Genomic DNA, 13,907 nt, shown 5'->3' with positions numbered 1-13,907 from the left:
TCCTTCCTTCCTTCCTTCCTTCCTTCCTTTCCTTCCTTCCTTCCTAAATGTGTTCTGAATTGAACAAAAGGCTGCAAATATGGTCGCCCAAAATGCAAATTCCTTATTCCAGAGATCCTACTCTAAATAATTCAACTAGGGCTTACGGGCTATTAAGTGTTATACCTATTCGGCTGATTGCATTCAACTAAAGTACAGAATTTACATGTACTCCTACTACACTTTAACTTACTAGTTCAAAGAATCACGCACAGGTTGACAATGAAGCACTCTTTGGGCATAAATATTCAATAAGCTATAAATCCATCTAACTTTACTATCTCCCAGATCACATTTCCTCACGTTGTCCACAAGAATACCATGAAAGACTCTGACAATGTGCTTTCTGGAACTCAAAATATGTGACTATGGCATCCTCCTATCATGCAATCCTATCAAAAAGGAAATGAAGTCAGTCTGGCAAGTCACTTAGCCAGAGTCTCAGTTTCCTCATCTATAAAGAAAGGAAGTTGGACTAGATCCCTTTGAGCTATAAAATTCTATTATTCTAAAAGATTTTTATCAGGTAGTAGAAAGATACTGAAAAAAATAATGAAGGAAAGCTAACCCATGTGGGAGAGGCACCTTGTCATGAATAAATGAGTGGGGTGAAGTAGTGTCTGTAATCCCATACTGATAATCCATAAACCAGAGGGGACTCTATCTTATTTCTCTTTTCACATAAAGTAAAGCCCCAATTCAGACTTTACCAATTATTAACTTGGGCTGTTAGGTTCTGGAATAAAGCTTAACGCACTGTGGAGTCACTGAAAAAAGAAACTTGATAAGTAAATGAATAATGAAACAATTATTTTCAAGACCTCTAGAAATATTTAATTTCATGGAACCACTGAAACTGGAAATTGTTCTTAGTTGTCGTAAAAGACACTTACTTGACTTTGGTTCTAATTATTACATACATTTAAAAATAGTAAGGCTAACTTTTATTGGTCATACTTTTCCAATATTAAGGTTAGTATTCCTTTTTCTTACCAAGGTTTCATTTTACCCCAAAGGTAAGATGTATTGGAGGGATTCTCAGTCTGAATAACCATACAAAAGAAAAATAAATAAAATATACTTCCATTTTTATTCACTCTAGAATTTCTCATGCCCTCTAGAGAAATTTCCTTTCCTCTAAGCCAATAAACTTCAATGATTTCAGATTTTGATAATTCTTTAGCTCTCTGAGAATCAAATATAAATTATAACTTAGAGTTATGTTCCTATGTATGACATTTGACTTTCAAAAACATTTTCCAAGATTGCATATTGTATAGAAGTAATGACTATCCACATCCTTATTTCACAGCTCTAAATAGTTCATGGTATTTTCACTGTTAAAAAGAGGAAAGCTGAAGCTCAGAGAGACTAAATTATCCAAGGTCACAGAGTATCTGTGGAAAAGTGAAGTGCCAATATGAATGTATATGATTCCAAATCCATGCTATTTCTGCTTCAATCCACTGCCACTGAAAAATGACAGTTTACCATGAAAGAACTCAGCCTAGGACTCTACACACTTAATAAGGCAGAAAGAAAAGGAGATAAAGTTTGAGCAGTATACACTGAGAACATAGTCATATATTTTTTATGTAATAAAAAAAAATGGATGTTTTTAAAAGGAAAATGTATCAAAAGAAAGGTTAGATTGGAAAAAGGAACAATTAAGAAAAGACATTTAGAAAAAATGGTATTTTAGGTATTGAAAATAAGTATCACTTGGACATCCAGAATGGGATGGGACACTTCAGGCAGGGAAAAGAACACAAACAAAGACATACAGAAAGGAAAACACAAAACATATACATAGAACAGCATATAGTTTAGATCTGCTAACAGTGTTTCCTACATTTCCCTGATAAGAAGTCCAAGGAATTCATTAAAAAAACAGCTTCCCAGGCTCCTCCCTTGGAAATTCTAATTTCATAGGTCTGCAGAGGTATGGAAGAATGTAATTTTTATTTTATTTATTTTAAAAAAGATTTTATTTATTTATTCATGAGAGATACAGAGAGAGAGAGAGAGAGAGAGACAGGCAGAGGGAGAAGCAGGCTCCATGCAGGGAGCCTGATGTGGGACTTCAGCCCGGGACTCCAGGATTGCACCCTGGGCAGAAGGCAGGTGCCAAACTGCTGAGTCATCCAGGAATCCCAGAATGTAATTTTTAATTTTTAAAACAGTGTTGGACCTGATTTTTCAGTGGTTTTTAGGTGGTTTAAGAAGTAAACTAAAGGGCAGAGTTTGTAAAAGGAGAGGAAGGTCATGGTCCTATTTCTATCGTCAACAGAGTAACTGTGACATATTAATGAGGTTTCAGGAAGACTTTTCTGATGGTAATGAGTGGAAGGGAAAGAAAAGCAAGGAGATGGGAGACCAGTCTAGAGACTAGGGCAGCAGCCCAGGCTCAAAATGAAGGCCTCAGCAAGGGTAGTAGCAAAATAAATTAAAAGGGAAAAATAGATTTTAGAATGTCATAGATGAAAAATTGGTAGAACAAGGAACAAATTGGTTTTGCAGAGAAAGAGTAAGAAAAAAGTCAGAATCTAAAATTCTTCTCTAGAGGATACTGATATCAGGGGATAGAAAAAAAAGTCACAAAATAGGGAGAAGTCTGAGAAACAAAGATAATAAATTAAGCCTTGGCCAGGACTTGGGTTACTAGTGAGATATTCAAATAGAGAGAGATGGTCAGTAGGCAGCTAGAGAAAAGAAAAGCAAGCTAGCCTAGAGATACAGACTTGAGAGTCAGGAACAAACATTTGATAATTTTATCATACAGCACAGAGTCAGATGAGAGAAATATGATGACACAACACTAGGCTTATACTATTCATATGATAATGGATTGTAGGTTGCAATTTTTTTGGCAAAAAAGGGAAGAATTTACTTAGTCTTTTCACTGTGAAATGTTTTTCAGGTTTGAGAGCAAACATAAAGGGCAAGCCAACACTATCTGCAGTGGTATCCTTGCAGATTTCAACCTTGTAGCAAATTCACCATGGTCCGTGTCAGTTACATATTTTGTTTGATTGTTTTACTTTGAACAATAGTAAGCAGCAGAGGAATATATGCTTCAGACATCTAACACATCCGATTGTTACAAATAGAAGAAATCCAAATTAATTTCCTAGTAAAGTTGATCTCAAAGTAATGGTGAACAAAACTTACTTTAGACTAGAAATTTAATTCAACAAAAAGACTGATAGAGAAAGTCCTTTCTCCTGCCCTTGTTCTCTCTTCAAGACTGCTCAGCCTAATATCCAGGACCCTGTGTGAATTAGGAAAGGGCAAGGGGCCAATTGAACTCAGTTGCCTTCCACCCCAGAATGCTGTGCTACCTGTACAATTTCCCGCCAGGCTCCTAGATGGCTTGAGTTTGAAGCAGGCAGCTTCTGCAGCACTCAAAATCATATTAAAGACTTAAGTGGCTATAGAAATCTAAGTTCAAAATTCTGATTGCACCACTTCCTAATTGCATGATCTTGCACAAGTAACATAACCTTTCTGAGTACTGATTTCTTATATGTGGTTGTTATAGAGATTACATAAAATGTGGTTATAGAAATTACATAAAATAAATATTTAGCACAGGTAGCAGAGAAGAAAATAATTACAGTAGGGTATAACATATGCTTTGATGGTCATAGATATGTATATATAGATATATGACCCCGGAAAGAAGTTAAACTTAGCCTGGGTGGGACATGGGTAGGGGAGGGAGGTGGAAATAGTTCGGAGTTGATAGTGGAGCTAAAGCCTGAAGGAAAAACAAATTAGCCAAATAAAGGAGAACATACTCCAAGCAAAGGGAAAAACAGCAGTGTGGGGGGTGGGGGTTGTGAGTAAGGAAGGCATGGGTATGTAAGGAAACTTAGTAACTTTAGAAAACATCAGTGAAAGGGGCTCCTGGAATTTTCCAGATCTAATGTTTGTGGTTTTGTTCATTTACAAATATATCCACAGGATCATGACGTATAATGTATCTTTCATTTTAATAAAGCAGAAATTTGAATCCTGAATAATGCAAGACTAGTGCACTGACTTAAAGAGGACAACTTCTGAGATATCAGAGTGGTAGAGTGATTGATAATGTTGACCAGGCCTAAGGAAAGGAGATTTTTATATAAAGATGAATTTAATTTTGACATCTAAAGAGATGTTTCATAAAGGAAATCAAGAATATGAGATAAAAGCCCAGAAATATTTGTCCATGTCTCCTAGAGTTCAGAATATTGGTATACAAGGGTAGTTGAATCCATGGTATCGAATATATCACTCTGGGATGATGAAGACAGCAAGAAAAAATTATGACTATAACATTTCTTACACATGTCCATTTCAATTCAGTCTTAATGCAATGGGTAGAAGTAGTGTGCTCACTGTATGTCCAACATTAGCCTACCAAAACCATTCTCCATGATGAGGGAAGCACATGGTTAAAGAATTAAAAACAAAGGTAAAAATAATGTGCTTTTAAGTCAGTGCTATTATGTTGCTTAGAAATAGGTAACTATATTAAGCAAGTAAGACAGGGCTAAGTTACAGAGTTTTAATTACCACAATAAAACTTCTAATCCTTTAGGCCTCTGTGTTCATTAGTTTTCCTTCTTTTTTTTAAATACTGCAAAAAAAATCTATTTATAAAAGAGTGATTTAAAAGCATTATGGAGGGGCAGCCCCGGTGGTGCAGCGGTTTGGCGCTGCTTGCAGCCTGGGGTGTGATCCTGGAGACCCGGGATCGAGTCCCATGTTGGGCTCCCTGCATGGAGCCTGCTTCTCCCTCTGTCTGTGTCTCTGCCTCTCTGTGTGTCTATCAATAAATAAATTTTAAATAAATAAATAAATAAATAAATAAATAAATAAATAAATAAATAAAATAAAGGCGTTATGGGGCAGCCCCGGTGGCGCAGTGGTTAAGTGCCGCCTGCAGCTCAGGGTGTGATCCTGGAGACCCGGGATCGAGTCCCACGTCAGGCTCCTTGCATCGAGCCTGCTTCTCCCTCTGCCTGTGTCTCTACCTCTGTGTGTGTGTGTGTGTGTGTGTGTGTGTCTCATGAATAAATAAATGAAATCTTAAAAAAAAAATATAAAGGTGTTATGTTTTCTTTACAAACAGATAAAAGGACAGGAATTATCCACTAAAAAAAAAAAAAAAAAAAAAAAACAAAAAAACCGGAAAACAAAACAAAAAAACCCCAAAAAACTCTACATTTCAACCCTCCACTATTATTTTTAACTAATTATATTTTTTTGAGAGAGAGAAGGGGTGGGGAAGAGGGAGAGGGAGAGAGAGAATCTTCCACATAGGGTTCGATCTCACGATGTTGTGATCATGACCTGAACCGAAATCAAGAATCAGACACTTAAAGGACTGAGTCAGCAAGTGCCCTTCAACATTCTACTATTATTATAATCCTCTAAACTGCCTGTATCCCCAACTCCCCTGGCCTTTCTCCCATTTGACTCTCCATACAAATTTCCATCATTTCTTTATCATCTGAGGGAAGACATACCAGAATCTTTGGGAGGAAAAACTCTTGAGGATGATTTTTTTAGAGTATATTTAACAGATTCACTGCTCTAAATTCATGTATCTTACACTGAAGGAGACATAGGTTCAAATCCGAGCATTTACTGGTTGTGTGACTGAGGAAATTATAACCTATCTATACCTTAATTTATTTGTGGGTAAAATGAAGATAAAAATACCTATCTCAAAGGGCTGTGATGAGAATTAATGACATTAATAAATATTAATAGATAATAGTAAAATGAATATAAGAGCTTTGGTCTGTCACTATTTATTGACATAATGACCATAATCATTATCATCTAGCAAACCACTTGAGCAAACAGCAATTAAAATCTGAATCACAAAGTTGAATCATTTTTTAACTCCAGTTCTGATTAAAAAAAATAAAAATAAAAAGGTTAAAAATCCCCACAAAATTACAATTTCAAGTGGGCATATCATCTTAGGAGTTGCAAATATTACTGACAAGAAATTATTTTACAAATCAGTTCAATGAACACTTCCTGCTGGTGTACTGTGAAAAATACACTGTGCAAGAGATACAAAAATGAGTGAGATATAGACCCTAATGTCTTTTGTAATTCAGAACAAAGGGATTAGAGTTTTACCTGACTAACTCGATTTACTTCCTCCTCTTCTTCTTCAGCTTCCTCTCCAAATGAAAGTAAACTAAAATTTCTTATCAAAAAAAGGAAAGAATGAAAGAAAATTGAGAAAATTAAACAAAACTTATAAATACTGTATTTTCAAGGCGATAAAATAGAATTTACAGGAAGAAACACATTTTGGCTGTTCACACAATATGACTTAGTATTCAGCAGAAATATAGTAAGGATCAGTATAATGCTAAGACATTGGCCTCAGACCACAGATATTTCATATATTAGACGAAACTAATGACCAAAAATCCATCCCGAGCACTCCTATTAAATATATCAAGTCAAACATGACAGAAATAATTAAGCTTTTTATATTTATAAAAACAGGTTAGCAAAATAGAGATTTCTGAAAACCTAATAAATATATAGCCCTGAGAGCACTACAAATGAGAATTAATCTAGTGTCTTCCAAAATGTCTCAGTATTTAAAAATTGATGATACGCAACATTGTTAAATAAACAAATATATATAAGCAATAAACTTAACAAAAAAAGAAAAAGCCCATGGGGAAGAATAAACTGTCCTCTTTGAGGCTTCAAACTAAAGACATCCCAAGGAAGATAAATAATAAGTTATTAAAACTCTCAGATATTAAAAAAAAAAGTAAAAGATTTGGCAACCAGAGGAATTTTTATTTCAAAACCCAGATGTAATCAATGACTGCCACATCATCCCTAATATATTTGCTATAAATTAAAAACAAAATCCAAAACACCCAACTTTTGGGCTGTTATCAAGATAATGAATAGTGATGAAATATTTTATCTGAATATGGGGACTGTAACCTTTCACCCAAGGATCAATTAGTCAAAATAAATAAATCAAAAAATAAAAGAATATCAAATATTCAGCTATATAAGAATTTTTTTTGCCACAAGACATTAAGGGCTTATTGAAGTGGCTCATGTTTGACAGTTTATAAAAGCAGCTTAACTTCCTTATAATGTAGGATGTCACAGAAAGAAACAAATGTGATTGAATACCTAATCCACTGGGTATTTTCAAATTCCCCCTGCTTATTTTCTCTTCATAACAACCAGATGTTGTAATTATAATCTCCATTTTATAAGATGGGGAAACTGAAGCTCAGAAATATGAACACACTTTGCTTCATATAAATGGCGTCAGGCAGGATTAGACTTAGAGCTGTCTGAATCAAAAAAAAAAAAGCTGTCTGAATCTAACAATTATGAATACACTAAAATTACTAATATGGATGCTATAATTCATCAAAAGAGGAAGTTGAAATCTAACTCTCTGAAATCTATTTTATTAAAATAAGCAAAACTAATAATGTGAAAAATATTGTTCATAAGATACTGAAACTTATTTACTCTAAAACAGAAGTGAAAAACTTAAATTATGTAACAATGCAGTCATTCTATCCTTCATACTTGACTTTCCAAGTGCTTTACACAGAGCATATATTAATTGAAAAACAAATAAAAAACAAAGAATAATTTTCAACAACTCATTTATGTAAATAATTTTTATAGTGATCACAAATATTTATTAGTACAGATCTCATATAGACATCTGACATCTTTAGCTTAAGTTACATACAGCACTTAAACAAAAGAAATACATAGAGAAAAAAAACAACAACCTCATAATTCAGATAGCTTCCCAGTCCACACTGGCCTCCCCCTCATTAGTAAACAGTTGTTACAAAAGTAAATAAAATAAATGAATTTCTATTATTCTATTATTTCTGATTACTTTGTGCCTTTGGGTTTCAATTTCTTTACTTCTTCCTCTGGTTTCTCTTTTTTTGGCTTTTTTATTTCTCTTGGAATGATGTCATCAAAAGGATTAAACAAAACCTACAAAAAAATTTCACAAAAAATTAAAACTAGTATTTACTTGCATTGATATTAATCTGTTTTTTTTTTTTCTTTGCTCACATAACTCTAAGTCTAGTGATATATTTACTACATAAAGTGCTTCCACTTACAGGGCCTCTCTAGATTCTCCTGATAATCCTATGTGCAATTAAGTAAATGGTATTTTATCTTTATTTTAGGAAAGGGAAAAATATTCAAGAAAACTTAATACCCCGTAAGCAAGACCAACTCAGACTTCTGACCCCAAAATAAATGCTTTTGAGGACCTTGCTTCCTCAATGAAGGATCACTCTTAAACTACCTAGGAAAGCACTTCATTGAGCTTAAATAAGCCTTATTCTTCTAACTTTCTCTTACAAGTCAAGCTTTTCATGCGCTGGATTAATCAATTAAAGTTTCATCTTTGTAACCAAAACCTTCAATTTTAAAAAAATTTCTTAATCAGAAATTGTGCCTGAATTACAGAGATACAATCTGAGTTGTAATGCTGATTCAATATAAAGCCTTCATCCAATAGTTTAAAAATACTAACAGTCCACTTCTCTTACACGATAATTTAAGTGCTGTACCTCAGAAATCATGTTCCTACCTCACAGCTTCTTATTTTGTGTGGATTACGTGGTCTTTCTTCCTCACCAATGTCTACTTCTGTCAACCGCAGCATGTTATATATTGTATCCCCTGTGACCTATCAAACAAATAAGAAAGAGCTCAACTGCAAACTATTATACTCATTCTCTGAAATAAGGGAGGGCTTCTGAAAATATTTTTTCAATAATTAAAAGGAAATCCCATATTTTTCTATAGGAGCCTATGCATTAAATATTGCAAATAAAGCAACTTCATCTTAAAGGATAAAAAGCAGAAATGGAGTTCAATCCCTCAATAACATTTTTAGAAAACTTCCAATGTATATTTAATATCAGGTTTTGTTAAAAGTGAGAATATGATGCCAAGTAACCTCCTACTGAATGACAACTTTTCAAACAAAATAAACAAATTCAGATTTTAGAATTGGGTAGAACAAGCAAATAACAATACCATGTGTAAGTGCTTTGCAGACATTATGTTGTTATATTCTCATAAACATCCTAAAAGCAGGTATTGTCATTATCTTCCTTCTTCAGATAAGAAAACTGAGATTCAAAGAAGTTACAGAGCTGACCGTGACAGCCCTTCTGAATTCTCATTGCTATGTTATACTTGGTCTCTAATGGGAAAGTTATATAAGCAACTGTAAAAAGTGGTGTAGAAAGACATTCTAAATCTCATTTTATTATATGTTTTTAGTTTTTAAAAATAACAGGAAAATCTATGACTATCAGACACCCTGTGTTGCAGTGGTTCAAATGTGCATATTTCTTAAGCTATATTGTTAAGTTGTAAGCAACAATATTGTATTACATGTTTTCTACATAAGTCCTTTCATTCAATATTTCTCAGGAGTTTTAAAATAATACCAGTTTTCCAGTTGTGCTCAGTTTGTTTTTTTTTCTCCATCCTCACAAAATTGTTTTGCCTAGCCTGTGGGGAAACCATTCCTATTGAACCAGTAGAGGGAGCTGATACACTAGTGATGTCTAACATATTTAGACTTAAACCATAAACATATTTTTTAGAAGGGAGACTAGGAAAACAAAACCTCCAGAATCTCCTTTTAAAGACAACTGTTGAAAATTCTATGGAAATGACATGCCCTGATATGATGTTAAATATGAGCAGGATTAAATAGGTAACAAAGTAATATTTCAGGTAAAAAGTTTTAATGTCAACACAACTTCCACTGTAAACTTATGGGAATTCATCATTTACAAAAATAAACATTAAACTACTAAAAACATTAAACTACTTGTTACCTAGATAATACCTAGGTTTCTAAAAAATATAAAAACAATATCAGCTGAGTGATACAGTAGCAAATATCATTAGTATGATTTAAGAAAAAAGAAAATTTTAAAGTCATAATCAATGACTTAATTGAAACATACACAAAAAACTCAACTCCCTCATAGTTCATTGTAAAAGGAATATATCCCATCACTTTTAGAAATAATAAATACATAGCCCAGGAGATATTTTGATGAGGGCAGCTCCTATGTAAGTTGGTCATATGCATCAGAGAAGCTGAAGATAACTGAACACAAACCTTTCCAAAAATGGTATGCTTATTGTTAAGTTCATCTGCTCGACCCAGTGTAAAGAAAAATTGGCTTCCATTATCGTGGGGACCAGCATTTGCCATGGCAACCAGTCCTCTCCGATTAAAACGTAACCGTGAGTGGAATTCATCCTGAAGCATAAAAAAATTAAAATAAAGATAATTTAGTAAATAATCTGTTATAAGGGTCTTCATTTTCAGTTAAGAAGGTCCTATACAACTTCTAATAAAAAATGCTAAAGTTTTATTTAACTGATTTTCAAGTATAATCAAATCCAATACTTACTATTCCTTCAATTCTATTAAACTTACTTCACTAGCCTGTAAGCATCTTCTAAATATACTCAACCACAAAATTAGCCTAAATACACAGAAGGGCACTCAAAGGGCACCTCTAAGTCATTCCCCTGTTTCCATCCCTCAAAGTTCTCTAACTTTTTATAACCTTCTATTTTTTCCTCCAAAAAAACTACCTTTGAATCATTGCAGAGTTTTCAGCTATTGCCCCTCCTCACTCCATTCTAAAGGTCATGAAAAAATTGCTTCTTGTTTTTCAATTTAAGGAATCTACTATAATTGTATTATGTCCTTTACTCTTTTTTAAAGGTCTTTGGTGAATCTTTTCTGAACTGGCCTTTGTCTCATTGGCCAGTTTTCCAAAGAGCAAGAGAAAGCCTTTCTAAGGTGGATTTCTTGCTACAGCAGGGCTACATAACATATGTTAGTTTCTCAGTTAACAGAATTTCTACCCAGACCTGATACTACTAGACTCATGTGTAAAACAGCCATATTATGCAATCAATGCTTTTCAGAAAGAAAGTTATTTTTCCTTAATAAATAACTCAAAAGATTTGAGCTCAAAGAGTCATTAACTCCGTATATTGTATCAAAAATGACCTAATTTGAGGGGAACTTGGGTGGCTCAGTGGTTGAGCATCTTATCTGCCTTTGGCTCAGGTCATGATCCCAGGGTCCTGGGATAGAGTCCCACTTTGGGACTCCCTGCATGGAGCCTGCTTCTCCCTCTGCCTGTGTCTCTGCCTCTCTCTCTGTGTCTCTCATGAATACATAAATAAAATCTTTAAAAAAAATGGCCTAATTGAAAAATTTAACAAGATAACAGTATTCTATAATAAGCAAAAAAAAAAGAAAATCTCAATTTAGACAGGAGTTGTGAGAAAATACTATTCTGTTACACCAAACAGTAGAATAAAGGAATGCTTCCTACTAGATGGAAGCTGTAAAATCATGAGATATCTCAATTTGGTAAAATACAAAATAGTGTTTTTTTTTTTTTAATTTTTATTTATTTACGATAGAGAGAGAGAGAGAGAGAGAGAGAGGCAGGCTCCATGCACCGGGAGCCCGATGTGGGATTCGATCCCGGGTCTCCAGGATCGCGCCCTGAGCCAAAGGCAGGTGCTAAACTGCTGTGCCACCCAGGGATCCCCAAAATAGCGTTTTATAGTGACATGTGAGATTTTTAAAATTATAACAATACCTCATTTTGTAAGGCCATTGTTGTCTGGAAATTAAAGCAAATAGTTCAAGTATTTTTCTCAAGAATCACACAGTAACCCAGTAAAAAATTAAAAGAAAGTCCAGGCCCTCTCATTAGTATAAACATGATGTCTTACAAATTCTTGTATTTTAAGAGCCACTGATGTTTACTCATTCAAAGAATATGACATTGATACCATCAGATTAATAAATAACCTAACTTGTAGTTTTTTATTTGAACCCACTGTTATTTTTTGTATTTTAACTATGACATTACCTCTTTTTTTCTTTTTAGATCTGTTGGCAGTTAACAAATCACTGACCTATTCTTGATTAATACATTTTTTTCCTAACATTTTTTAGGTTAATTCTTTCTTCTGTACCCTTGTGATTTCCTGTTATGGCATATATTTTAGACTACAGAGGTCTGTTGTGCATTAATTTAGAATGAATTCTGCTTTAGAGTGAATTGTGTCTCCCCAAAATTCATATGATGAAACTCTAATCCCCATTGTGACTATATTGGAGAAAGGGCTGTAAGGAGATAATAAGACTTGTCATAGGTACGAAGCCCTAATCCAATAGGGCTAGTGCCCTTATTAAAAAAAGGAAGAGACACCAGAGCTCATGTTCTCTCAGCGAGCAGGTGGCCATCTGCAAGCCAGGAAGAGATCCTTCACCAGAAATTGCATGCCAGTAAGCTGATCTGTACTTCCTAGCCTCCAGAACTGTGAGAAATAAATTGTTATTGTTTAAGCCAACCCATCAGTTACATTTTATTATAACAATCCAAGCAGATTAATATAAACTTCATATAGTGTTAAATAAAATATTTTAAAATATGATGGCATATGAAATGTCCTAAAAATCCTTTACATTTACAGAATTCCAGAGATCAGATACAGTCAGATATCAAGAATTATGTTATATTAGTTTTTTTTCTGACTCACATTTTCCTCATGACTACCTGTAGTTCCACCTGAATTCAGTCTAGCATAAACGTTAGCAATAAGACAACTTAGAATGCTGGATAGAAGTGCTGCTCTTATAACTGTATAATCCTAAACATGTGATAAAGTTAGCCAGATTTTGTGCACAAATGTGAAATGCACTTTTCTTTCATGTAGGGCACAGTCATTTTTGATTAAGCAATCCAAACTGATTTGCAAATAAACAACAATAAAAATTCAGTTTTACCTTGAATGGGGCTCCATAGATGGACTCTCCACCAGCCCCTGTGCCAGTAGGATCTCCCCCTTGGACTATAAAACCAGGTACAACTCTATGAAAAATGGTGTTGTCATAATATGCTGAAAGAAATTGAAAATAATTTAGCAAAGTCTAAAATGAAGTATATAGCTTTCAGAATTAATATAATTAGAATCACAAGATGTTTTTCTCAGACTTTTAAATAGGCTCATAAACCAAGCCCTTTCTCCCCTACTTACTACAAGATGTCTACTCAAAACAGCACAATTTCTACAAAAAGCATGGTTGTTGTTATGCTGTAATTATTTCCAGGATTCTCTCAAACTCTGGATTACAGTTTACATATAAATATATTATTTGGAAGCTATAAATACACAAGAGAGATCACATATAATCTTCTAATAGTACTGATTATCGGGAACCTAGGAAAAGAAGTTGTATGTGGCCGAAGCATGGCATCTCAGTGAGGTAAATCCTGAGCCAAGAATTTGGTGGGGGCAGAAGGGAATTATTTAGGGTTTGAGAGAATCTTAGAGTTTATATTAAGAAGTAGCAACAATGGCCAATATGAATAAAAGATTCTTAGTATCATTAGTCATTAAGGAAATGCTAATCAAATCACAGTCAACTACCACTTCACACTCACTAGGATGGCTATCATCCAAAAACTGGAAAATAACAAGTGTTAGTGAGGAGGTGGTGAAACTGGAGCCTTTGCATATTGCTAGTGGGTTGTAAAATGATACAGTCACTGTGTAACACAGTTTGGTGGCTCTGTAAAATTTAAACACAAAATTATCCATCAAATTCACTTATATGAACATACCCCCCCAAAACTGAAAACAAGTACTAAATGAATGTCACAGCAGCACTATTTGCAACCGCTAAAAGGTAGAAACAACTCAAATGTTCATCAGTCTGTGAATGGATAAACAAAATCAGATATATACATACAATGTAA

At 34.1% G+C, this 13,907-nt stretch overlaps 1 protein-coding gene across 1 annotated transcript in view; it reads right to left on the bottom strand.

The window, feature by feature from the left end:
• Nucleotides 1-13,907, bottom strand: part of CWC27 (CWC27 spliceosome associated cyclophilin) — a 192,422-nt gene that overhangs the window by 164,962 nt on the left and 13,553 nt on the right. The window contains exons 3-7 of the mRNA XM_077897982.1: nt 12,935-13,047; nt 10,226-10,369; nt 8,669-8,767; nt 7,955-8,058; nt 6,184-6,253 (exon numbers count right to left, since the gene is read on the bottom strand). Of these exons, the coding sequence (XP_077754108.1) occupies nt 6,184-6,253; nt 7,955-8,058; nt 8,669-8,767; nt 10,226-10,369; nt 12,935-13,047 (530 nt within the window). The remainder of the gene's footprint in view (nt 1-6,183; nt 6,254-7,954; nt 8,059-8,668; nt 8,768-10,225; nt 10,370-12,934; nt 13,048-13,907) is intronic.

This window comes from Canis aureus, chromosome 5 (assembly GCF_053574225.1).
Source record: "Canis aureus isolate CA01 chromosome 5, VMU_Caureus_v.1.0, whole genome shotgun sequence".
Classification (NCBI taxonomy): Eukaryota; Metazoa; Chordata; class Mammalia; order Carnivora; family Canidae; genus Canis; species Canis aureus.
Note: the sequence above shows the minus strand (reverse complement) of the source record. Positions and strands in the feature narration are given on the sequence as shown.